General features: G+C 54.1%; 1 protein-coding gene across 1 annotated transcript in view; it reads right to left on the bottom strand.

Moving 5' to 3' along the window:
• ncoa1 (nuclear receptor coactivator 1) overlaps positions 1-25,814 on the bottom strand; it is a gene marked incomplete at its 3' end in the record, with an annotated part of 209,936 nt that overhangs the window by 105,176 nt on the left and 78,946 nt on the right. The window contains exons 2-3 of the mRNA XM_072509453.1: positions 22,061-22,169; positions 10,910-11,076 (exon numbers count right to left, since the gene is read on the bottom strand). Of these exons, the coding sequence (XP_072365554.1) occupies positions 10,910-11,076; positions 22,061-22,152 (259 nt within the window). The remainder of the gene's footprint in view (positions 1-10,909; positions 11,077-22,060; positions 22,170-25,814) is intronic.

Raw genomic sequence — 25,814 nt, 5'->3', positions numbered from 1 at the left:
TCCGGGTACAGAGGGATCTGGGTGTCCGGGTACAGAGGGATCTGGGTGTCTTAGTGCAGAGGGATCTGGGTGTCCGGGTACAGAGGGATGTGGGTGTCCGGGTACAGCGGGATCTGGGTGTCCGGGTACAGAGGGATCTGGGTGTCTTAGTGCAGAGGGATCTGGGTGTCTGGGTACAGAGGGATCTGGGTGTCTTAGTGCAGAGGGATCTGGGTGTCCGGGTACAGAGGGATCTGGGTGTCCGGGTACAGCGGGATCTGGGTGTCCGGGTACAGAGGGATCTGGGTGTCTTAGTGCAGAGGGATCTGGGTGTCCGGGTACAGAGGGATCTGGGTGTCCGGGTACAGAGGGATCTGGGTGTCCGGGTACAGAGGGATCTGGGTGTCCGGGTACAGCGGGATCTGGGTGTCCGGGTACAGAGGGATCTGGGTGTCCGGGTACAGAGGGATCTGGGTGTCCGGGTACAGAGGGATCTGGGTGTCCGGGCACAGAGGGATCTGGGTGTCCGGGTACAGCGGGATCTGGGTGTCCGGGTACAGAGGGATCTGGGTGTCTTAGTGCAGAGGGATCTGGGTGTCTGGGTACAGAGGGATCTGGGTGTCCGGGTACAGAGGGATCTGGGTGTCCGGGTACAGAGGGATCTGGGTGTCCAGGTACAGAGGGATCGGGGTGTCCTCTCGTTCTCACTATCGTCCCCTCGCTCTCGCCCTCGCCATCACCCCTCGCTCTCGCCCTCGCGCTCTCCCCATCGCCCCCTCGCTCTCGCCATCACCCCTCTCCCCTTGCATCCTCACCCCCACACTCTTGCCCTTGTCATTGCCCTCGGCCCTCGCAGCCCCATCGTCCTGGCCCCGTCGCTCTCACCCTCACCATCGCCCTCTCGCCTTCGCTCTCGCCATCGCCCCCGCCTCCTCGCTCTCACCCTCGCCTTCGCCCCCTCACTCCCTCGCCCCGTCCCTATCGGTCTCGCCTCCTCGCTCTCACCCTCGCCATCGCCCCCTCACTCCCTCGCCCCGTCCCTATCGGTCTCGCCTCCTCGCTCTCACCCTCGCCATCGCCCCCTCACTCCCTCGCCCCGTCCCTATCGGTCTCGCCTCCTCGCTCTCACCCTCGCCATCGCCCCCTCACTCCCTCGCCCCCGTCCCTATCGGTCTCGCCTCCTTGCTCTCACCCTCGCCATCGCCCCCTCACTCCCTTGCCCCGTCCCTATCGGTCTCGCCTCCTCGCTCTCACCCTCGCCATCGCCCCCTCACTCCCTCGCCCCGTCCCTATCGGTCTCGCCTCCTCGCTCTCACCCTCGCCATCGCCCCCTCACTCCCTCGCCCTGTCCCTATCGGTCTCGCCTCCTCGCTCTCACCCTCGCCATCGCCCCTCACTCCCTTGCCCCGTCCCTATCGGTCTCGCCTCCTCGCTCTCACCCTCACCATCGCCCCCTCACTCCCTCGCCCCTATCGGTCTCGCCTCCTCGCTCTCACCCTCGCCATCGCCCCCTCACTCCCTCGCCCCGTCCCTATCGGTCTCGCCTCCTCGCTCTCACCCTCGCCATCGCCCCCTCACTCCCTCGCCCCGTCCCTATCGGTCTCGCCTCCTCGCTCTCATCCTCGCCATCGCCCCCTCACTCCCTCGCCCCGTCCCTATCGGTCTCGCCTCCTCGCTCTCACCCTCGCCATCGCCCCCTCACTCCCTCGCCCCGTCCCTATCGGTCTCGCCTCCTCGCTCTCACCCTCGCCATCGCCCCCTCACTCCCTCGCCCCGCCCCGATCGGTCTCGCCTCCTCGCTCTCACCCTCGCCATCGCCCCCTCACTCCCTCGCCCCGTCCCTATCGGTCTCGCCTCCTCGCTCTCACCCTCGCCATCGCCCCCTCACTCCCTCGCCCCGTCCCTATCGGTCTCGCCTCCTCGCTCTCACCCTCGCCATCGCCCCCTCACTCCCTCGCCCCGTCCCTATCGGTCTCGCCTCCTCGCTCTCACCCTCGCCATCGCCCCTCACTCCCTTGCCCCGTCCCTATCGGTCTCGCCTCCTCGCTCTCACCCTCGCCATCTCCCCTCACTCCCTCGCCCCGTCCCTATCGGTCTCGCCTCCTCGCTCTCACCCTCGCCATCGCCCCTCACTCCCTTGCCCCGTCCCTATCGGTCTCGCCTCCTCGCTCTCACCCTCACCATCGCCCCCTCACTCCCTCGCCCCTATCGGTCTCGCCTCCTCGCTCTCACCCTCGCCATCGCCCCCTCACTCCCTCGCCCCGTCCCTATCGGTCTCGCCTCCTCGCTCTCACCCTCGCCATCGCCCCTCACTCCCTTGCCCCGTCCCTATCGGTCTCGCCTCCTCGCTCTCACCCTCGCCATCGCCCCCTCACTCCCTCGCCCCGTCCCTATCGGTCTCGCCTCCTCGCTCTCACCCTCGCCATCGCCCTCTCACTCCCTCGCCCCGTCCCTATCGGTCTCGCCTCCTCGCTCTCACCCTCGCCATCGCCCCCTCACTCCCTTGCCCCGTCCCTATCGGTCTCGCCTCCTCGCTCTCACCCTCGCCATCGCCCCCTCACTCCCTCGCCCCGTCCCTATCGGTCTCGCCTCCTCGCTCTCACCCTCGCCATTGCCCCCTCACTCCCTCGCCCCCGTCCCTATCGGTCTCGCCTCCTCGCTCTCACCCTCGCCATCGCCCCTCACTCCCTCGCCCCGTCCCTATCGGTCTCGCCTCCTCGCTCTCACCCTCGCCATCGCCCCCTCACTCCCTCGCCCCGTCCCTATCGGTCTCGCCTCCTCGCTCTCACCCTCGCCATCGCCCCCTCACTCCCTCGCCCCGTCCCTATCGGTCTCGCCTCCTCGCTCTCACCCTCGCCATCGCCCCCTCACTCCCTCGCCCCGTCCCTATCGGTCTCGCCTCCTCGCTCTCACCCTCGCCATCGCCCCTCACTCCCTTGCCCCGTCCCTATCGGTCTCGCCTCCTCGCTCTCACCCTCGCCATCGCCCCCTCACTCCCTCGCCCCTATCGGTCTCGCCTCCTCGCTCTCACCCTCGCCATCGCCCCCTCACTCCCTCGCCCCGTCCCTATCGGTCTCGCCTCCTCGCTCTCACCCTCACCATCGCCCCCTCACTCCCTCGCCCCTATCGGTCTCGCCTCCTCGCTCTCACCCTCGCCATCGCCCCTCACTCTTTTGCCCCGTCCCTATCGGTCTCGCCTCCTCGCTCTCACCCTCGCCATCGCCCCCTCACTCCCTCGCCCCGTCCCTATCGGTCTCGCCTCCTCGCTCTCACCCTCGCCATCGCCCCCTCACTCCCTCGCCCCGTCCCTATCGGTCTCGCCTCATCGCTCTCACCCTCGCCATCGCCCCCTCACTCCCTCGCCCCGTCACTATCGGTCTCGCCTCCTCGCTCTCACCCTCGCCATCGCCCCTCACTCCCTTGCCCCGTCCCTATCGGTCTCGCCTCCTCGCTCTCACCCTCACCATCGCCCCCTCACTCCCTCGCCCCTATCGGTCTCGCCTCCTCGCTCTCACCCTCGCCATCGCCCCCTCACTCCCTCGCCCCGTCCCTATCGGTCTCGCCTCCTCGCTCTCACCCTCGCCATCGCCCCCTCACTCCCTCGCCCCGTCCCTATCGGTCTCGCCTCCTCGCTCTCACCCTCGCCATCGCCCCTCACTCCCTTGCCCCGTCCCTATCGGTCTCGCCTCCTCGCTCTCACCCTCACCATCGCCCCCTCACTCCCTCGCCCCCATCCCTATCGGTCTCGCCTCCTCGCTCTCACCCTCGCCATCGCTCCCTCACTCCCTCGCCCCGTCCCTATCGGTCTCGCCTCCTCGCTCTCACCCTCGCCCTCTCGCCTTCGCTCTCATCATCGCCCCCTCACTCCCTCGCCCCCGGCCCCTCGCCCTGGCTCTTGCCCTCTCGGTCGCCCGCCCCTTCTCTCTGGCCCCCCCCTCACCCCTCCGCCGGGAAAGCAACCAATGGGTGGCCTTCGGCTGGAGCAGAAGATCTGACCGACGGGAATGTCCCGACAATCCCACCTTCCAGGAACAAGGACATTTTGGAAGCTGCGGAGGTTTTTTACAAGATACTGTCCTTTAAAAAATTAATGCAAGGAATCTTGTGGCTGTTGTTCGTGGAAAAGGCAGCATTTTACAACAAAGGGTCAGGAAGCAATTTGAAAGGCGATGGAAACCTCCTGACCCTGGTGTGTGGTTTACAACAGATTCACATCGTGCTTTATAGAAATAAAAACACACGCCTGGGAAACGGGCTTTAAAACTAGTTTCTTTGGAGGATGGAAAAGCTGAAGGCCCTGGTGTGACGAGCAGCCCAGGTGTGTCCAGTCCAAAGATGTGCAGGTGGGGTGGATTGGTCATACGAAGTTGCCCTTAGTGTCCAAAAAAGGTTAGGAGGGGTTATTGCAGCCATTGTCAAACTCGGGGGCGCGACCCGCGGGTGGGTGTCGGGAGGGTCGCGGAGCCGTCCGTCGCGACGCTCCCAATCGCACAAATCCGTGCGCAGCAGCTGCAGCAGCCGGCTGTTAATCACGGCGGCTGCAAGCGGCCTTCAAAACGGCCGCTTGTATAAACAATGCGTCCGGACTGCGCCTGCGTGCCCGGTCAGCGGCGTACATGCGCAAAACTATGCACATGTGATCGGGCACGCAGGCGCAGTGCGCACGCTTTTTCCGTAAACAGTCGCAGCTTTCGGTTTTACAAGTTCGGGGGGATTTTATTCACTTTCTACATTTATTTTATTCATTTCATTTTATTTGATAAAAGTTTGCAGGACAAAATGCAGAACTTTGGACAGATGGAGACTCCATACTTTCCGACGCCGGACGGCTTCACCTTCATCCAACAGGTTCCATTGGAGGAGCTTTCCTCCATTTTTGTCAGCAGCAAACAAGGTAAGAGAAAATGGTGCGTCGCGAAGGTCGGCCGGCGTGGGTCGCGAAGGTCGGCCGGCGTGGGTCGCGAAGGTCGGCCGGCGTGGGTCGCGAAGGTCGGCCGGCGTGGGTCGCGAAGGTCGGCCGGCGTGGGTCGCGAAGGTCGGCCGGCGTGGGTCGCGAAGGTCGGCCGGCGTGGGTCGCGAAGGTCGGCCGGCGTGGGTCGCGAAGGTCGGCCGGCGTGGGTCGCGAAGGTCGGCCGGCGTGGGTCGCGAAGGTCGGCCGGCGTGGGTCGCGAAGGTCGGCCGGCGTGGGTCGCGAAGGTCGGCCGGCGTGGGTCCCGAAGGTCGGCCGGCGTGGGTCCCGAAGGTCGGCCGGCGTGGGTCGCGAAGGTCGGCCGTCGTGGGTCGCGAAGGTCGGCCGTCGTGGGTCGCGACGGTTGGTAAAAATGAGCCCCGTAAAAAATGTTTGAAGAACACTGGGTTATTGGGTTACAAGCATAGGGTGGATGTGAGGGCTTTAGTGGGTCGGTGCAGACTCGATGGGCCGAATGGCCTCCTTCTGCACTGTATATTCATTCTATGTTGTAGGAGCAGTCCGCAGCCGGAAATGAACGGAAGCTGCAATTCAGGATGTGCCAGTCAGGCAGTGCCAGGCCCTGGGACTGCTTCACAGATCAGGGCGGAGAGGCCAGCCAGAAACGCGGGCCCGGACACCAGTTCAAGGATGACCATCAACGCTCCTTTTCCTTTGAACCATTGACTTTTAACCTTTTCGCAGAATTCACTGACTCTCGCATACACTCCAAACAAAATGTCGGAGTTGAATTAATTAGAAAGAGTCATTATTATACTCTCATATTTCATGCAACATGTTAATAAACTTTCCCGTTCTACTTACACATGACACACGCTCGATCTCTCGGGGTGCACAAACCCGCATTCACCCACACATGATGCACGCCCTCTTTCACACAGAGGACACAGTACACAGCCTCTCTCACACGTACACACGGTACACAGCCTCTCTCACACGTACACACGGTACACAGCCTCTCTCACACGTACACACGGTACACAGCCTCTCTCACACGTACACACGGTACACAGGCTCTCTCACACGCACACGGTACACAGCCTCTCTCACACGTACACACGGTACACAGCCTCTCTCACACGTACACACGGTTCACAGCCTCTCTCTCACACGTACACACGGTACACAGCCTCTCTCACACGTACACACGGTACACAGGCTCTCTCACACGTACACGGTACACAGCCTCTCTCACACGTACACACGGTACACAGCCTCTCTCACACGTACACACGGTACACAGCCTCTCTCACACGTACACACGGTACACAGCCTCTCTCACACGCACACGGTACACAGCCTCTCTCACACGTACACACGGTACACAGCCTCTCTCACACGTACACACGGTACACAGCCTCTCTCACACGTACACACGGTACACAGCCTCTCTCACACGTACACACGGTACACAGCCTCTCTCACACGTACACACGGTACACAGCCTCTCTCACACGTACACACGGTACACAGGCTCTCTCACACGCACACGGTACACAGCCTCTCTCACACGTACACACGGTACACAGCCTCTCTCACACGTACACACGGTACACAGCCTCTTTCACACAGAGGACACAGTACACAGCCTCTCTCACACGTACACACGGTTCACAGCCTCTCTCTCACACGTACACACGGTACACAGCCTCTCTCACACGTACACACAGTACACAGCCTCTCTCACACGTACACACGGTTCACAGCCTCTCTCTCACACGTACACACGGTACACAGCCTCTCTCACACGTACACACGGTACACAGCCTCTCTCACACGTACACACGGTACACAGCCTCTCTCACACGTACACACGGTACACAGCCTCTCTCACACGTACACACGGTACACAGCCTCTTTCACACAGAGGACACAGTACACAGCCTCTCTCACACGTACACACGGTTCACAGCCTCTCTCTCACACGTACACACGGTACACAGCCTCTCTCACACGTACACACGGTACACAGCCTCTCTCACACGTACACACGGTACACAGCCTCTCTCACACGTACACACGGTTCACAGCCTCTCTCTCACACGTACACACGGTACACAGCCTCTCTCACACGTACACACGGTACACAGCCTCTCTCACACGTACACACGGTACACAGCCTCTCTCACACGTACACACGGTTCACAGCCTCTCTCTCACACGTACACACGGTACACAGCCTCTCTCACACGTACACACGGTACACAGGCTCTCTCTCACACGTACACACGGTACACAGCCTCTCTCACACGTACACACGGTACACAGCCTCTCTCACACGTACACACGGTACACAGCCTCTCTCACACACGTACACACGGTACACAGGCTCTCTCACACGTACACACGGTACACAGCCTCTCTCACACGTACACACGGTACACAGCCTCTCTCACACGTACACACGGTACACAGCCTCTCTCACACGTACACACGGTACACAGCCTCTCTCACACGTACACACGGTACACAGCCTCTCTCACACGTACACGGTACACAGCCTCTCTCACACGTACACACGGTACACAGCCTCTCTCACACGTACACACGGTTCACAGCCTCTCTCACACACGTACACACGGTACACAGCCTCTCTCACACGTACACACGGTACACTGCCTCTCTCACACGTACACACGGTACACAGACTCTCTCACACGTACACGGTACACAGCCTCTCTCACACGTACACACGGTACACAGCCTCTCTCACACGTACACACGGTACACAGCCTCTCTCACACGTACACACGGTACACAGGCTCTCTCACACGTACACACGGTACACAGGCTCTCTCACACGTACACACGGTACACAGGCTCTCTCACACGTACACACGGTACACAGGCTCTCTCACACGTACACACGGTACACAGGCTCTCTCACACGTACACACGGTACACAGGCTCTCTCACACGTACACACGGTACACAGGCTCTCTCACATGTACACACGGTACACAGCCTCTCTCACACGTACACACGGTACACAGGCTCTCTCACACGTACACACGGTACACAGGCTCTCTCACACGTACACACGGTACACAGGCTCTCTCACACGTACACACGGTACACAGGCTCTCTCACACGTACACACGGTACACAGCCTCTCTCACACGTACACACGGTACACAGGCTCTCTCACACGTACACACGGTACACAGCCTCTCTCACACGTACACACGGTACACAGCCTCTCTCACACGTACACACGGTACACAGCCTCTCTCACACGTACACACGGTACACAGCCTCTCTCACACGTACACACGGTACACAGCCTCTCTCACACGTACACACGGTACACAGGCTCTCTCACACGTACACGGTACACAGCCTCTCTCACACGTACACACGGTACACAGCCTCTCTCACACGTACACACGGTTCACAGCCTCTCTCACACACGTACACACGGTACACAGCCTCTCTCACACGTACACACGGTACACTGCCTCTCTCACACGTACACACGGTACACAGACTCTCTCACACGTACACGGTACACAGCCTCTCTCACACGTACACACGGTACACAGCCTCTCTCACACGTACACACGGTACACTGCCTCTCTCACACGTACACACGGTACACAGCCTCTCTCACACGTACACACGGTACACAGCCTCTCTCACACGTACACACGGTACACAGCCTCTCTCACACGTACACACGGTACACAGCCTCTCTCACACGTACACACGGTACACTGCCTCTCTCACACGTACACACGGTACACTGCCTCTCTCACACGTACACACGGTACACAGGCTCTCTCACACGTACACGGTACACAGCCTCTCTCACACGTACACACGGTACACAGCCTCTCTCACACGTACACACGGTTCACAGCCTCTCTCACACACGTACACACGGTACACAGCCTCTCTCACACGTACACACGGTACACTGCCTCTCTCACACGTACACACGGTACACAGACTCTCTCACACGTACACGGTACACAGCCTCTCTCACACGTACACACGGTACACAGCCTCTCTCACACGTACACACGGTACACTGCCTCTCTCACACGTACACACGGTACACAGCCTCTCTCACACGTACACACGGTACACAGCCTCTCTCACACGTACACACGGTACACAGCCTCTCTCACACGTACACACGGTACACAGCCTCTCTCACACGTACACACGGTACACAGCCTCTCTCACACGTACACACGGTACACTGCCTCTCTCACACGTACACACGGTACACTGCCTCTCTCACACGTACACACGGTACACAGCCTCTCTCACACGTACACACGGTACACAGCCTCTCTCACACGTACACACGGTACACAGCCTCTCTCACACGTACACACGGTACACAGCCTCTCTCACACGTACACACGGTACACAGCCTCTCTCACACGTACACACGGTACACAGGCTCTCTCACACGTACAGACGGTACATAGCCTCTCTCACACGTACACACGGTTCACAGCCTCTCTCTCACACGTACACACGGTACACAGCCTCTCTCACACGTACACACGGTACACAGGCTCTCTCACACGTACAGACGGTACATAGCCTCTCTCACACGTACACACGGTTCACAGCCTCTCTCTCACACGTACACACGGTACACAGGCTCTCTCACACGTACACACGGTACACAGCCTCTCTCACACGTACACACGGTACACAGCCTCTCTCACACGTACACACAGTACACAGCCTCTCTCACACGTACACACGGTACACAGCCTCTCTCACACGTACACACGGTACACAGCCTCTCTCACACGTACACACGGTACACAGGCTCTCTCACACGTACAGACGGTACATAGCCTCTCACACGTACACACGGTTCACAGCCTCTCTCTCACACGTACACACGGTACACAGGCTCTCTCACACGTACACACGGTACACAGCCTCTCTCACACGTACACACGGTACACAGCCTCTCTCTCACACGTACACACGGTACACAGGCTCTCTCACACGTACACACGGTACACAGGCTCTCTCACACGTACACACGGTACACAGGCTCTCTCACACGTACACACGGTACACAGGCTCTCTCACACGTACACACGGTACACAGGCTCTCTCACACGTACACACGGTACACAGGCTCTCTCACACGTACACACGGTACACAGCCTCTCTCACACGTACACACGGTACACAGGCTCTCTCACACGTACACACGGTACACAGCCTCTCTCACACGTACACACGGTACACAGCCTCTCCCTCACACACACACACTCCGTGGTACACACACACACACACCGTGACACACACACATACACCCCCCCCACCCCCCCCCACCACCCACCCACCCCCACCCCCCCCCCCACCCCCCCCACCCACCCCCCCCCACCCCCCCCCCCCACCCCCCCCCCACCCCCCCCCACCCCCACCCCCACCCCCCCCCCACCCCCCCCCCCACCCCCCCCCCCACCACCCCCCACCCCCCCCCCCACCACCCACCCACCCCCACCCCCCCCCCACCCCCCCCCACCCCCCCCCCACCCCACCCCCCACCCCCCCCACCCACCCCCCCCCCACCCCCACCCCCACCCCCCACCCCCCCCCACCCCCCCCCCCACCCCCACCCCCACCCCCCCCCCCACCCCACCCCCCCCCCACCACCCCCCACCCCCCCCCCCACCACCCACCCACCCCCACCCCCCCCCCCACCCCCCCCACCCCCCCCACCCACCCCCCCCCCCACCCCCCCCCCCACCCCCCCCCCACCCCCACCCCCACCCCCCACCCCCCCCCACCCCCCCCCACCCCCCCCCCCCCACCCCCACCCCCCCCCCACCCCCCCCCACCCCCCACCCCCCCACCCCACCCCCCCCACCCCCCCCCCACCCCCCCCCCCACCCCCCCCCCCACCCCACCCCACCCCCACCCCCACCCCCCCCCCACACACACACACACTCCATGGCCGTCTCACACACACAGTTTTACCTTGTTCCATTCTTTTGATGAACTGAATCTGCTGGACAGTTTTGCTGATGATTCTGCATTTGTCAGGTTTCACGCTCAGCCTGTCAATGTGAGTGAGATGGGCAGACAGTAACTCTGCCAGATCTTCAATGTACCTCTTCCCTTGTTCCCGCCGCTGTTTCTCTGCACTATAGAATCATCAGCCTTTGTCAGTCACAAGACTTGCACCTCATGAACATATAATCGAGCCCCTCCCCTACTGCTCTCAATTATTGACAGGTGGACACCGTGTGTGGGGTGAGGGATTATTCGCAAGTCTGAACAGTGATTTGAAGGAAGGTTTCCTCCTGCCATCCAATACTATTACAGCCAAGCTAAGCTCTCCATCTCGCTACCTCTCGTCGAGGTCGATGATGCCAGTACTGGCCAGGATGGAGATGGCCATACTGGTGCGTAATAACAAAATATCGCCACAGCAAATACCACCTCAATAACTCTCCGTCACAATATCCTGCCCTCTTTCTTAAATGGCTTGTGAAAAATGCACGAGAGGAGCTGGGAGTTAGGAAGAGCAAGAGAGGAGACGGGAGTTTGAGAGAGCGAGAGAGGAGACGGGAGTTTGAGAGAGCGAGAGAGGAGACGGGAGTTTGAGAGAGCGAGAGAGGAGACGGGAGTTTGAGAGAGCGAGAGAGGAGAAGGGAGTTTGAGAGAGCGAGAGAGGAGACGGGAGTTTGAGAGAGCGAGAGAGGAGATGGGAGTTTGAGAGAGCGAGAGAGGACACGGGAGTTTGAGAAAGCGAGAGAGGAGATGGGAGTTAGGAAGAGCGAGAGAGGAGACGGGAGTTTGAGAGAGCGAGAGAGGACACGGGAGTTTGAGAGAGGAGGCGGGAGTTTGAGAGAGCGAGAGAGGAGACGGGAGTTTGAGAGTGCGAGAGAGGAGACGGGAGTTTGAGAAAGCGAGAGAGGAGATGGGAGTTAGGAAGAGCGAGAGAGGAGACGGGAGTTTGAGAGAGCGAGAGAGGAGGCGGGAGTTTGAGAGAGCGAGAGAGGAGGCGGGAGTTTGAGAGAGCGAGAGAGGAGGCGGGAGTTTGAGAGAGCGAGAGAGGAGGCGGGAGTTTGAGAGAGCAAGAGAGGAGACGGGAGTTTGAGAGCGCGAGAGAGGAGACAGGAGTTTGAGAAAACGAGAGAGGAGATGGGAGTTAGGAAGAGCGAGAGAGGAGACGGGAGTTTGGGAGAGCGAGAAGGAGACGGGAGTCTGAGAGAGCGAGAGAGGAGCCGGGAGTTTGAGAGAGCGAGTGAGGTGCCGGGAGTTTGAGAGAGCGAGAGAGGAGACGGGAGTTTGAGAGAGCGAGAGAGGGGACGGGAATTTGAAAGAGCGAGAGAGGAGACGGGAATCTGAGAGAGCGAGAGAGGAGCCGGGAGTTAGGAAGAGTGAGAGAGGAGATGGGAGTTTGAGCGAGCGAGAGAGGAGACGGGAGTTTGAGAGAGCGAGAGAGGAGACGGGAATCTGAGAGAGCAAGAGAGGAGACGGGAGTTTGAGAGAGCGAGAGAGGAGACGGGAGTTTGAGAGAGCGAGAGAGGAGACGGGAGTTTGAGAGAGCGAGAGAGGAGACGGGAATTTGAAAGAGCGAGAGAGGAGACGGGAATCTGAGAGAGCGAGAGAGGAGACGGGCGTTTGAGAGAGCGAGAGAGGAGACGGGAGTTTGAGAGAGCGAGAGAGGAGACGGGAATTTGAAAGAGCGAGAGAGAAGACGGGAATTTGAAAGAGCGAGAGAGGAGACGGGAATCTGAGAGAGCAAGAGAGGAGCCGGGAGTTAGGAAGAGTGAGAGAGGAGATGGGAGTTTGAGAGAGCGAGAGAGGAGACGGGAGTTTGAGAGGAGCCGGGAGTTAGGAAGAGCGGGCGAGAAGGTTAAATAGAGAGAGAGAGGGACACAGCGTTGCGCTGGTCAAGGAGACACAGCCTGAGTGAGTGAGACACAGAGAGTGAAAATTTGGTAATTTGGTGCAGTGAGGTAATTCGGTGAAGAGTGGGAGAAGGTGCTTTTTCCCGACTGTTTTGTTCTCTCTCTTTCTTCGGGCCTAGTTTCGGGAGCCGTTCGGAGGAGGAGGAGCAGTCTCTGTGAGTATAAAAACCTAACGGCAACTTCCTGTTTTCCAGGTTTTTTTTCCAAAAGTGACATCAGAGGAAAGCTGTGATCTGATTGGTTGATAGCAAATCTGCCCCAAATTTTTTTTAAACCACAGCTAAACTCGTAAACTTAAATTAAACTAATTAATTAATTAGTGATGGCTGGTCAGGTGATGTGCTTGAGCTGCTTGATGTGGGAGCTGGCAGATCCCATTGCGAGCTGCAGCGACCACATCTGCAGTAAGTGTTGGCTGCTCGAAGAGCTCCGGCTCAGAGTTGATGAGCTGGAGTCTGAGCTTCAAACACTGAGGCACATCCGGGAGGGGGAGACTTACCTGGACACTGTGTTTCAGGAGGCAGTCACACCTGTCAGAGTAAGTAGTTTAAATCCTGCCAGTGGCCAGGGACAGCAGGGTGTGACTGCAAGTCAGGCAGGGAAAGGGAACCAGCAGTCAGGAACTCAGGAGCCTCAGCCCTTGACCCTGTCCAACAGGTATGAGGCACTTGCTCCCTGTGTGGATGGCGAACAGGGCTGCAGGAAGGATGAGTCAGCTGACCAAGGCACCATGGTTCAGCAGGCCATTCAAGGGGAGGGAGTAAATAGGCAGTTGTAGTTGTTGGGGATTCTATTATCAGGGGGATAGATAGTATCCTTTGTGAGCAGGATAAAGAGTCCCGCATGGTATGTTGCCTGCCCGGTGCTAGGGTGCGGGACATCTCTGACCGGCTTGAAAGGATACTGGAGAGGGAGGGGGAGGATCCAGTTGTTGTGGTCCATGTCGGTACCAACAACATAGGCAAGTCTAGGAAAGAGGACCTGTTTAGAGATTATAAAGAGCTAGGATTCAAATTAAAAAACAGGTCCTCAAGGGTCATGATCTCCGGATTACTGCCCGAGCCACGTGCAAATTGGCATAGGGAGGCAAGAATAAGGGAAGTTAACACGTGGCTGAAAGAGTGGTGTGGGAAAGAGGGGTTCCTTTTCATGGGACACTGCATCAGTTTTGGGACAGAGGGGACCTATACCGTTGGGATGGTCTCCACCTGAACCGAGCTGGGACCAGTGTTCTGGCAAAAAGAGTAAATAGGGTGGTCAATAGGACTTTAAACTAGAGACTGGGGGGGGGGGAAGGGAAAGTCAGGGAACCAAGAGGTGAAGTAATCAGTGGGAAGCGTAGCTGCTTAGGAATACAAAAAAGCACAAAAAGACAGAACTCAGGAGAGGTTACGATAGTCCCCATCCCACAAAATATGACACAGTGTATGGAAAGGCTCAGTAAACCAAGGTCCACCACACTAAGAAAACAAAAAGGGACGGTCAATACAGAATTAAAGGTGCTATATTTAAATGCGCGCAGTGTACGGAACAAGGTAGATGAGCTTGTGGCCCAGATTGTGACTGGCAGGTATGATGTGGTAGGCATCACAGAGACATGGTTGCAGGGGGTTCAGGACTGGCATTTAAACATCCCGGGATTCACAACCTATCGAAAAGACAGAGAGGTGGGCAGAGGGGGCGGGGTTGCCTTGTTAATTAGGAATGAAATTAAATCAATAGCACTAAAGGACATGGGGTCGGATGATGTGGAGTCTGTGTGGGTAGTGTTGAGGAACCACAAAGGCAAAAAAACCATAATGGGAGTTATGTACAGGCCTCCTAACAGTGGTCAGGACCAGGGGCACAAGATGCACCACGAAATGGAAAGTGCATGTCAGAAAGGCAAGGTCACAGTGATCATGGGGGACTTCAATATGCAGGTGGACTGGGTAAATAATGCTGCCAGTGGACCCAAGGAAAGGGAATTCATTGAATGTTTACAGGAGGGCTTTTTGGAATAGCTTGTGATGGAGCCCACGAGGGAACAGGCCATTCTGGACTTAGTGTTATGTAATGAGCCAGACTTGATTAAAGATCTTAAAGTAAGGGAACACTTAGGAGGCAGTGATCATAATATGGTAGAATTCAATCTCCAATTTGAAAGAAAGAAGGTAGAATCAGATGTAAAGGTGTTACAGTTAAATAAAGGTAACTACGGGGGCATGAGGGAGGAACTGACGAAAATCGACTGGGAGCAGAGCCTAGTGGGAAAGACAGTAGAACAGCAATGGCAGGAGTTTCTGGGAGTAATTGAGGACACAGTACAGAGGTTCATCCCAAATAAAAGAAAGGTTATCAGAGGGGGGATTAGGCAGCCATGGCTGACAAAGGAAGTTAGGGAATGCATCAAAGCAAAAGAGAAAGCCTATAATGTAGCAAAGAGTAGTGGGAAGTCAGAAGATTGGGAAGGCTACAAAAACAAACAGAGGATAACAAAGAGAGAGATAAGGAAAGAGAGGATCAAATTAGAAGGTAGGCGAGCCAGTAACATTAGGAATGATAGTAAAAGTTTCTTTAAATACATTAAAAACAAACGGGAGGCAAAAGTAGACATTGGGCCGCTCCAAAATGACGCTGGTAATCTAGTGATGGGAGACAAGGAAATAGCTGAGGAACTAAATAAGTACTTTGTGTCAGTCTTCACAGTAGAAGACATGAGTAATATCCCAACAATTCCGGAGAGTCAGGGGGCAGAGTTGAATATGGTAGCCATCACAAAGGAGAAAGTGCTAGAGAAACTAAGAGGTCTAAAAATTGATAAATCCCCGGGCCCAGATGGGCTACATCCTAGAGTTCTAAAGGAGATAGCTGAAGAAATAGTGGAGGCGTTAGTTATGATCTTTCAAAAGTCACTGGAGTCAGGGAAAGTCCCAGAGGATTGGAAAATCGCTGTTGTAACCCCCCTGTTCAAGAAGGGAACAAGGAAAAAGATGGAAAATTATAGGCCAATTAGCCTAACCTCGGTTGTTGGCAAGATTCTAGAATCCATTGTTAAGGATGAGACTTCTAAATTCTTGGAAGTGCAGGGTCGGATTAGGACAAGTCAGCATGGATTTAGTAAGGGGAGGTCGTGCCTGACAAACCTGTTAGAGTTTGTTGAAGAGATAACAAATAGGTTAGACCAAGGAGAGCCAATGGATGTTATCTATCTTGACTTCCAAAAGGCCTTTGATAAGGTGCCTCACGGGAGACTGCTGAGTAAAATAAGGGCCCATGGTATTCGAGGCAAGATACTAACATGGATTGACGATTGGCTGTCAGGCAGAAGGCAGAGAGTTGGGATAAAAGGTTCTTTTTCGGAATGGCAACCGGTGACGAGTGGTGTCCCGCAGGGTTCAGTGTTGGGGCCACAGCTGTTCTCTTTATATATTAACGATCTAGATGACGGGACTGGGGGCATTCTGGCTAAGTTTGCTGATGATACAAAGATAGGTGGAGGGGCAGGTAGTATGGAGGAGGTGGGGAGGCTGCAGAAAGATTTAGACAGTTTAGGAGAGTGGTCCAAGAAATGTCTGATGAAATTCAACATGGGCAAGTGCGAGGTCTTGCACTTTGGAAAAAAGAATAGAGGCATGGACTATTTTCTAAACGGTGACAAAGTTCTTAATGCTGAAGTGCAAAGGGACTTGGGTGTCCCAGTCCAGGATTCTCTAAAGGTAAACTTGCAGGTTGAGTCCGTAATTAAGAAAGCAAATGCAATGTTGTCATTCATCTCAAGAGGCTTGGAATATAAAAGCAGGGATGTACTTCTGAAGCTTTATAAAGCATTAGTTAGGCCCCATTTATAATACTGTGAGCAATTTTGGGCCCCACACCTCAGGAAGGACATACTGGCACTGGAGCGGGTCCAGCGGAGATTCACACGGATGATCCCAGGAATGGTAGGCCTAACATACGATGAACGTCTGAGGATCCTGGGATTATATTCATTGGAGTTTAGGAGGTTGAGGGGAGATCTAATAGAAACTTACAAGATAATGAATGGCTTAGATAGGATGGATGTAGGGAAGTTGTTTCCATGAGCAGGGGAGACTAGGACCCGGGGGCACAGCCTTAGAATAAAAGGGAGTCACTTTAGAACAGAGATGAGGAGAAATTTCTTCAGCCAGAGAGTGGTGGGTCTGTGGAATTCATTGCCACAGAGGGCGGTGGAGGCCGGGACGTTGAGTGTCTTTAAGACAGAAGTTGATAAATTCTTGATTTCTCGAGGAATTAAGGGCTATGGAGAGAGAGCGGGTAAATGGAGTTGAAATCAGCCATGATTGAATGGTGGAGTGGACTCGATGGGCCGAATGGCCTTACTTCCGCTCCTATGTCTTATGATCTTATGGTCTAAACTCTTGTTCAGAAAGTGACTTGGGACCAACCAATGCAGCTGGTTGGTGAGCCGGTCCCGGTGAGCCGGTCCCGGTGAGCCGGTCCCGGTGAGCCGGTCCCGGTGAGCCGGTCCCGGTGAGCCGGTCCCGGTGAGCCGGTCCCGGTGAGCCGGTCCCGGTGAGCCGGTCCCGGTGAGCCGGTCCCGGTGAGCCGGTCCCGGTGAGCCGGTCCCGGTGAGCCGGTCCCGGTGAGCCGGTCCCGGTGAGCCGGTCCCGGTGAGCCGGTCCCGGTGAGCCGGTCCCGGTGAGCCGGTCCCGGTGAGCCGGTCCCGGTGAGCCGGTCCCGGTGAGTGTTTTCAACGTTATAAGCTAACTCATTGTGGACTATTCAGTGTAGAATAGCTGCGGACAATTATAATTACAATCAGGAGATGGATATATTTCTGATACAAAACGGGTTAAAGGGATTTGGGGAAGAGGTGGGGAGGTGGATTTGAGACCAGGAGGAGATCAGCCAGGATCTGATTGGTGGAGAAGGTTCGAGGGGCTGAATGGCTGACTTTTGCTCCTAATTCCGACGTTCCTTTGTTCCGATAATAGAAATAATAAGGGGACATGTTGACCTATGTTTCTATCTGTACTTGTGTCTTTTGTTATTATAAAACCATAAATGCCGCCATGAAATGTTTTTTTAAAAAAAGGTAATAAAGGAAGAACCCGGTTTGCAGCGAACAGCAGTCAGGCCCCGGCTAACGGACATCGTTTTTCAGAGTGTACCTGGGGCGTCATAGAACATACAATGCAGGGTCACAGGGAGAGAGTCTCCGCTTCATTCCTACCTGCGGCCCACAGGGTCACAGGGAGATAATCTACAGGTAAGTACCATATTTTATTATTGTTATTAATATTTTATTTTATTTTTTTAAATAAAAAATTTAATTTAGTTGTTAGCCAGATCTTGGTAGAAAGTTAGAGGGATGGCAGGGAAGGGAGTGCAATGTTCCTCCTGCAGGATGTTTGAGGTGAGGGATGCCGTTAGTGTCCCTGCTGATTTTACCTGCAGGAAGTGCTGCCATCTCCAGCTCCTCCAAGACTGAGTTAGGGAACTGGAGCTGGAGTTGGAAGAACTTTGGATCATTCGGGAGGCAGAGGGGGCCATAGATAGCAGCTTCAGGGAATTAGTTACACCAAAGATTGGAGATAAATGGGTAACTGTAAGAGGGACTGGGAAAAAGCAGTCAGTGCAGGGATCCCCTGTGGTCGTTCCCCTGAGAAACAAGTAAACCGCTTTGGATACTTGTGGGGGGGACGACTTACCAGGGGTAAGCCATGGGGTACGGGCCTCTGGCACGGAGTCTGTCCCTGTTGCTCAGAAGGGAAGGGGGGAGAGGAGCAGAGCATTAGTAATTGGGGACTCGATAGTCAGGGGCACAGATAGGAGATTTTGTGGGAGCGTGAGAGACTCACGTTTGGTATGTTGCCTCCCAGGTGCAAGGGTACGTGATGTCTCGGATCGTGTTTTCCGGATCCTTGGGGGGGAGGGGGAGCAGCCCCAAGTCGTGGTCCACATTGGCACTAACGACATAGGTAGGAAAGGGGATGAGGATGTCAGGCAGGCTTTCAGGGAGCTAGGATGGAAGCTCAGAACTAGAACAAACAGAGTTGTTATCTCTGGGCTGTTGCCCGTGCCATGTGATAGTGAGATGAGGAATAGGGAGAGAGAGCATTTAAACACGTGGCTACAGGGATGGTGCAGGCGGGAGGGATTCAGATTTCTGGATAACTGGGGCTCTTTCTGGGGAAGGTGGGACCTCTACAGACAGGATGGTCTACATCTGAACCTGAGGGGCACAAATATCCTGGGGGAGAGATTTGTTAGTGCTCTTTGGGGGGTTTAAACTAATGCAGCAGGGGCATGGGAACCTGGATTGTAGTTTTAGGGTAAGGGAGAATGAGAGTATAGAGGTCAGGAGCACAGATTTGACGTCGCAGGAGGGGGCCAGTGTTCAGGTAGGTGGTTTGAAGTGTGTCTACTTCAATGCCAGAAGTATACGAAATAAGGTAGGGGAACTGGCAGCATGGGTTGGTACCTGGGACTTCGATGCTGTGGCCATTTCGGAGACATGGATAGAGCAGGGACAGGAATGGATGTTGCAGGTTCCGGTGTTTTAGTAAGCTCAGAGAAGGAGGCAAAAGAGGGGAGGTGTGGCGCTGCTAGTCAAGAGCAGTATTACGGTGGCGGAGAGGATGCTAGATGGGGACTCATCTTCCGAGGTAGTATGGGCTGAAGTTAGAAACAGGAAAGGAGAGGTCACCCTGTTGGGAGTTTTCTATAGGCCTCCAAATAGTTCTAGGGAAAGGATGGCGAGGATGATCCTGGATAAGAGCGAAAGTAACAGGGTAGTTATTATGGGAGACTTTAACTTTCCAAATATTGACTGGAAAAGATATAGTTCGAGTACATTAGATGGGTCGTTTTTTTGTACAGTGTGTGCAGGAGGGTTTCCTGAAACAATATGTTGACAGGCCAACAAGAGGCGAGGCCACGTTGGATTTGGTTTTGGGTAATGAACCAGGCCAGGTGTTGGATTTGGAGGTAGGTGAGCACTTTGGGGACAGTGACCACAATTCGGTGACGTTTACGTTAATGATGGAAAGGGATAAGTATACACCGCAGGGCAAGAGTTATAGCTGGGGGAAGGGAAATTATGATGCCATTAGACGTGACTTGGGGGGGATAAGGTGGAGAAGTAGGCTGCAAGTGTTGGGCACACTGGATAAGTGGGGCTTGTTCAAGGATCAGCTACTGCGTGTTCTTGATAAGTATGTACCGGTCAGGCAGGGAGGAAGGTGTCGAGCGAGGGAACCGTGGTTTACCAAAGAAGTGGAATCTCTTGTTAAGAGGAAGAAGGAGGCCTATGTGAAGATGAAGTGCGAAGTTTCGGTTGGGGCGATGGATAGTTACAAGGTAGCGAGGAAGGATCTAAAGAGAGAGCTAAGACGAGCAAGGAGGGGACATGAGAAGTATTTGGCAGGAAGGATCAAGGAAAACCCAAAAGCTTTCTATAGGTATGTCAGGAATAAGCGAATGACTAGGGAAAGAGTAGGACCAGTCAAGGACAGGGATGGGAAGTTGTGTGTAGAGTCTGAAGAGATAGGCGAGATACTGAATGAATATTTTTCTTCAGTATTCACTCAGGAAAAAGATAATGTTGTGGAGGAGAATGCTGAGCTCCAGGTAAATAGATTAGATGGCATTGAGGTATGTAGGGAAGAGGTGTTGGCAATTCTGGACAGGCTGAAAATAGATAAGACCCCGGGACCTGATGGGATTTATCCTAGGAGTCTCTGGGAGGCCAGGGAAGAGATTGCTGGACCATTGGCTTTGATTTTTATGTCATCATTGGCTACAGGAATAGTGCCAAAGGACTGGAGGACAGCAAATGTGGTCCCTTTGTTCAAAAAGGTGAGCAGAGACAACCCCGGCAACTATAGACAGGTGAGCCTCACGTCTGTAGTGGGTAAAGTCTTGGAGGGGATTATAAGAGACAAGATTTATAATCATCTAGATAGGAATAATATGATCAGGGATAGTCAGCATGGCTTTGTGAAGGGTAGGTCATGCCTCACAAACCTTATCGAGTTCTTTGAGAAGGTGACTGAACATGTAGACGAGGGTAGAGCAGTTGATGTGGTGTATATGGATTTCAGCAAAGCGTTTGATAAGGTTCCCCACGGTAGGCTCTTGCAGAAAATACGGAGGCTGGGGATTGAGGGTGATTTAGAGATGTGGATCAGAAATTGGCTAGCTGAAAGAAGACAGAGGGTGGTGGTTGATGGGAAATGTTCAGAATGGAGTTCAGTCACAAGTGGAGTACCACAAGGATCTGTTCTGGGGCAGTTGCTGTTTGTCATTTTTATCAATGACCTAGAGGAAGGCGCAGAAGGGTGGGTGAGTAAATTTGCAGACGATACTAAAGTCGGTGGTGTTGTCGATAGTGTGGAAGGATGTAGCAGGTTACAGAGGGATATAGATAAGCTGCAGAGCTGGGCTGAGAGGTGGCAAATGGAGTTTAATGTAGAGAAGTGTGAGGTGATTCACTTTGGAAGGAATAACAGGAATGCGGAATATTTGGCTAATGGTAAAGTTCTTGAAAGTGTGGATGAGCAGAGGGATCTAGGTGTCCATGTACATAGATCCCTGAAAGTTGCCACCAAGGTTGATAGGGTTGTGAAGAAGGCCTATGGAGTGTTGGCCTTTATTGGTAGAGGGATTGAGTTCCGGAGTCGGGAGGTCATGTTGCAGCTGTACAGAACTCTGGTACGGCCGCATTTGGAGTATTGCGTACAGTTCTGGTCATCGCATTATAGAAAGGACGTGGAGGCTTTGGAGCGGGTACAGAGGAGATTTACCAGGATGTTGCCTGGTATGGAGGGAAAATCTTATGAGGAAAGGCTGATGGACTTGAGGTTGTTTTCGTTGGAGAGAAGAAGGTTAAGAGGGGACTTAATAGAGGCATACAAAATTATCAGGGGGTTAGATCGGGTGGACAGTGAGAGCCTTCTCCCGCGGATGGAAATGGCTGGCACGAGGGGACATAACTTTAAACTGAGGGGTAATAGATATAGGACAGAGGTCAGAGGTAGGTTCTTTACGCAAAGAGTAGTGAGGCCGTGGAATGCCCTACCTGCTACAGTAGTGAACTCGCCAACATTGAGGGCATTTAAAAGTTTATTGGATAAACATATGGATGATAATGGCATAGTGTAGGTTAGATGGCTTTTGTTTCGGTGCAACATCGTGGGCCGAAGGGCCTGTACTGCGCTGTATCGTTCTATGTTCTATGTACCTGTGGCCCACAGCGTCATAGGGAGATAATCTCCGCTTGCGAGAATCGGGGTTTGCAGAGTCACCATTTGCAGGGTCTATATTTCCGCTCATTGTCACCGATTTCCCACCTGAAACAGAAGACAACTTAAAACCAAGTGTTTGTGGAACCCGTACCCCAGTGAGATTCATTATCGACTGGGAGTAACACCTTCACTACAAACCTCAGCCCCGGAACACAGGGTTCGCACCGCAGGGTGTGCAGATAACAGCAGAACTGAGTAAAGACAGACACAGGGAGGATGTGGCACGATGGGGCAGTGGTTAGCACCGCTGCCTCTAGGCACCGGGGACCTGGGTTCGATCCCGGCCCTGGGTCACTGCCATGTGGAATTTGCACATTCTCCGTGTCTGCGTGGGTCTCACCCCCACAACCCAAAGATAGAACAAAAAACAAAGAACAATACAGCACTCTCGGCCCTCCAAGCCCGTACCAACCTTTGCCCAAACCCTCAGCACTTCCTTGTGCCGTATCCCTCTATACCCGTCCTATCCATGTGTTTGTCAAGATGCCTTTTGAACGTCGTTAATGTATCTGTTTCCACAACCTCCCCTGGCAACGCGTTCCAGGCACTCACCACCCTCTGTGTAAAAACCTGCCTCGCACATCTCCTCTAAACTTTGCCCCACGGACCTTAAACCTATGCCCCTGGTGACTGACCCTCCACTCTGGGAAAGAGTGCCTGCCCATCCACTCTATCCATGCCCCTCATAATCGTGTCAACCTCTATCAGGTCACCCCTCAACCTCCGTCTTTCTAATGAAAACAATCCGAGTCTATCCAGCCTCTCCACAGAGCTGACACCCTCCAGACCCGGCAACATCCTGGTAAACCTCCTCTGCACCCTCTCCAAAGCCTCCACATCCTTCTGGGAGTGTGGCGACCAGAATTGTGCGCAATATTCCAAGTGCGGCCGTACCAAGGTTCTAGACAACTGTAGCATGACTTGCCACAGTTGTTTAGACCAGAAGATATAGGAGCAGAATTAGGCCACTCGGCCCATCGAGTCTGCTCCGCCATTCAACCATGGCTGATATTTTCTCATCCCCATTCTCCTGGTTCTCCCCATAACCCCTGATCCCCTTATTAATCCAGAACCTATCTATCTCTGTCTTAAAGACACTCAGTGATTTGGCCTCCACAGCCTTCTGCGGCAAAGAGTTCCACAGATTCACCACCCTCTGGCTGAAGAAATTCCTCCTCATCTCGGTTTTAAAGGATCGTCCCTTTAGTCTGAGATTGTGCCCTCTGCTTCTAGTTTTTCCTACAAGTGGAAACATCCTCTCCACATCCACTCTATCCAGGCCTCGCAGTATCCTGTAAGTTTCAATAAGATCCCCCCTCATCCTTCTAAACTCCAACAAGTACAGACCCAGAGTCCTCAATCGTTCGTCAAACGATAAGTTCTTCATTCCAGGGATCATTCTTGTGAACCTCCTCTGGACCCTTTCCAAGGCCAGCACATCCTTCCTTAGATACGGGGCCCAAAACTGCTCCCAATGGGGTCTGACCAGAGCCTTATACATTTAGTTCCCTGTTCTAAGGCATTTCTTATATATTGTGAATAGGGATCCCAGCACCGATCCCTGCGATACCCCACTAGTTACTGCAGCAATTGGGAAAAAGACGCATTAATTCCTACTCTTGGTTTCCTGTCTGCCAACCAGTTTTCTATCCACCTCAACGCACTTCCCCCAATCCCTACTTTCCACACTAATCTCTTGTGTGGGACTTTGTTGAAAGCCTTTCTGAAAGTCCAAATATACCACATCAAATCTACCAGTTCCATCTTCAAAGAATTCCAGTAGATTTGTCAAGCAGCATTTGCCCTTCATAAATCCCTGCAGACTCTCCCATCCTGCCACTGCTCTGCAGACTCTCCCATCCTGCCACTGCCCTGCAGACTCTCCCATCCTGCCACTGCCCTGCAGACTCTCCCATCCTGCCACTGCCCTGCAGACTCTCCCATCCTGCCACTGCTTTCCAATTGCTTTGCTATAAAATTCTTCATCATGGATACCACAATGTTCCCCATGATCTCTAATTCCCCGTTTTCTCGCTACCTTCCTTTTTAAATAGTGGGCTTACATTAGACTAAACCCTGTATTTCCCAACATTTCTAGTATCTGAATTGTGTCCTCATTTGTAAAGACAGAACCAAAGTATGTATTTAGTTGCTCAGCCATTTCTTTGTCCCTATTATACATTCCCCCGTTTCTGACTCTAAGGGACCTACATTTGCCTTCACCAATCTTTTTCTCTTCACGCATCTATAGATATCTTACAGTCAGTTTTTATGTTCCTACAAGGTTACTCTCATACTCGATTTTCCATTTCTTAACCAATCCCTTCATCTTTCTTTGCTGAATTCTAAACAGTTCCCAATCCTCAGACCTGTTGTTTTTCTTGGCCAATTTACATGCTTCATATTTGGATCGAATACTGTCCCGAATTTCCCTTGTAAGCAATCGATTGGACACCTTTCTCATTTTACTTCTGCCCCAGGCAGGAATGAACAATTGTTGCATTTCACCCGTGCACTCCTTCAACGTTTGCCATTGTCATCCATTTCAGTGACGTTTCCAAGGGCAGTACGGTGGCGCAGGGGTTAGCACTGCTGCCTCACGGCATTGTGGACCTGGGTTCGATCCCGGCTCTGGGTCACTGTCTGTGTGGGTCTCAGCCCCACAGCCCAAAGATGTGCAGGGTAGGTGGATTGGCCATGCTAAATTGCCCCTTAATTGAGAAGAAAAAGGAATTGCGCACTTTGAATTTATTTTCAAAAAGTAACATTTCCTAATCCACCATAGCCAACTTGTGCTCATAGCACCCTAGTTTCCTTTATTACGATTCAGGAGCTTAGTCTCAGAATCAACTACTTCACACTCCCTCTTGATCCTCGATCATAGAATTTACAGTGCAGGAGGCCATTGGGCCCATCGAGTCTGCACCGGCCCTCGGAATTAGCACCCCACTAAAGCCCACACCCGTAACCCAGTAACCCCACCTAACCTTTTTGGACACCAAGGGCAATTTATCACAGCCAATCCACCTAACCTGCACATCTTTGGACTGTGGGAGGAATCCGGAGCACCCGGAGGAAACCCACGCACACACGGGGAGAACGTGCAGACTCCGCACAGTCACCGAAGCCGGGAATCGAACCTGGGACCTTGGATCTGTGAAGCAACTGTGCTAACCACTGTGCTACCGTGCTGCCTTGATGAAAAATTGTATCATATTATGGTCGCTCATCCCCAAGAGGTCTCTCACAACTAGATAGCCAATGATTCCCTTCTCATTACACAGTACCCAGTCTAGGATGGCCTGCTCTCTAGTTGGTTCCTCCACATATTGATCCAGAAAACCATTCTGTACACACTCCAGCAATTCCTTCTCTATGGTATTGCAGCTAAGTTGATTTTCCCAATCGATATGCAGATTGAAATCACCCATAATTACAGATGTTCCTTTATCACGTGCGTCTCTAATGTCCTGTTTAATGCCATTCCCAACATCACCACTGCAGTTTGGGGGTCTATATACGTTTTCTGCTCCTTACAGTTTCTCAGCTCCACCCATACAGATTCCACATTGTCAGAGCGAATATCCTCCCTCACTATTGTGTTCATTTCCTCTTTAACCGTCGCTGCAACTCCACCGCCTTCTCCGTTTTTCTCTGTCTTTCCTAAATACTGACTACTCCTGGCCATTC

This window comes from Scyliorhinus torazame, chromosome 1 (assembly GCF_047496885.1).
Source record: "Scyliorhinus torazame isolate Kashiwa2021f chromosome 1, sScyTor2.1, whole genome shotgun sequence".
In the NCBI taxonomy this organism is placed as follows: Eukaryota; Metazoa; Chordata; class Chondrichthyes; order Carcharhiniformes; family Scyliorhinidae; genus Scyliorhinus; species Scyliorhinus torazame.
This window is presented reverse-complemented; position numbering and strand designations above follow the sequence as displayed.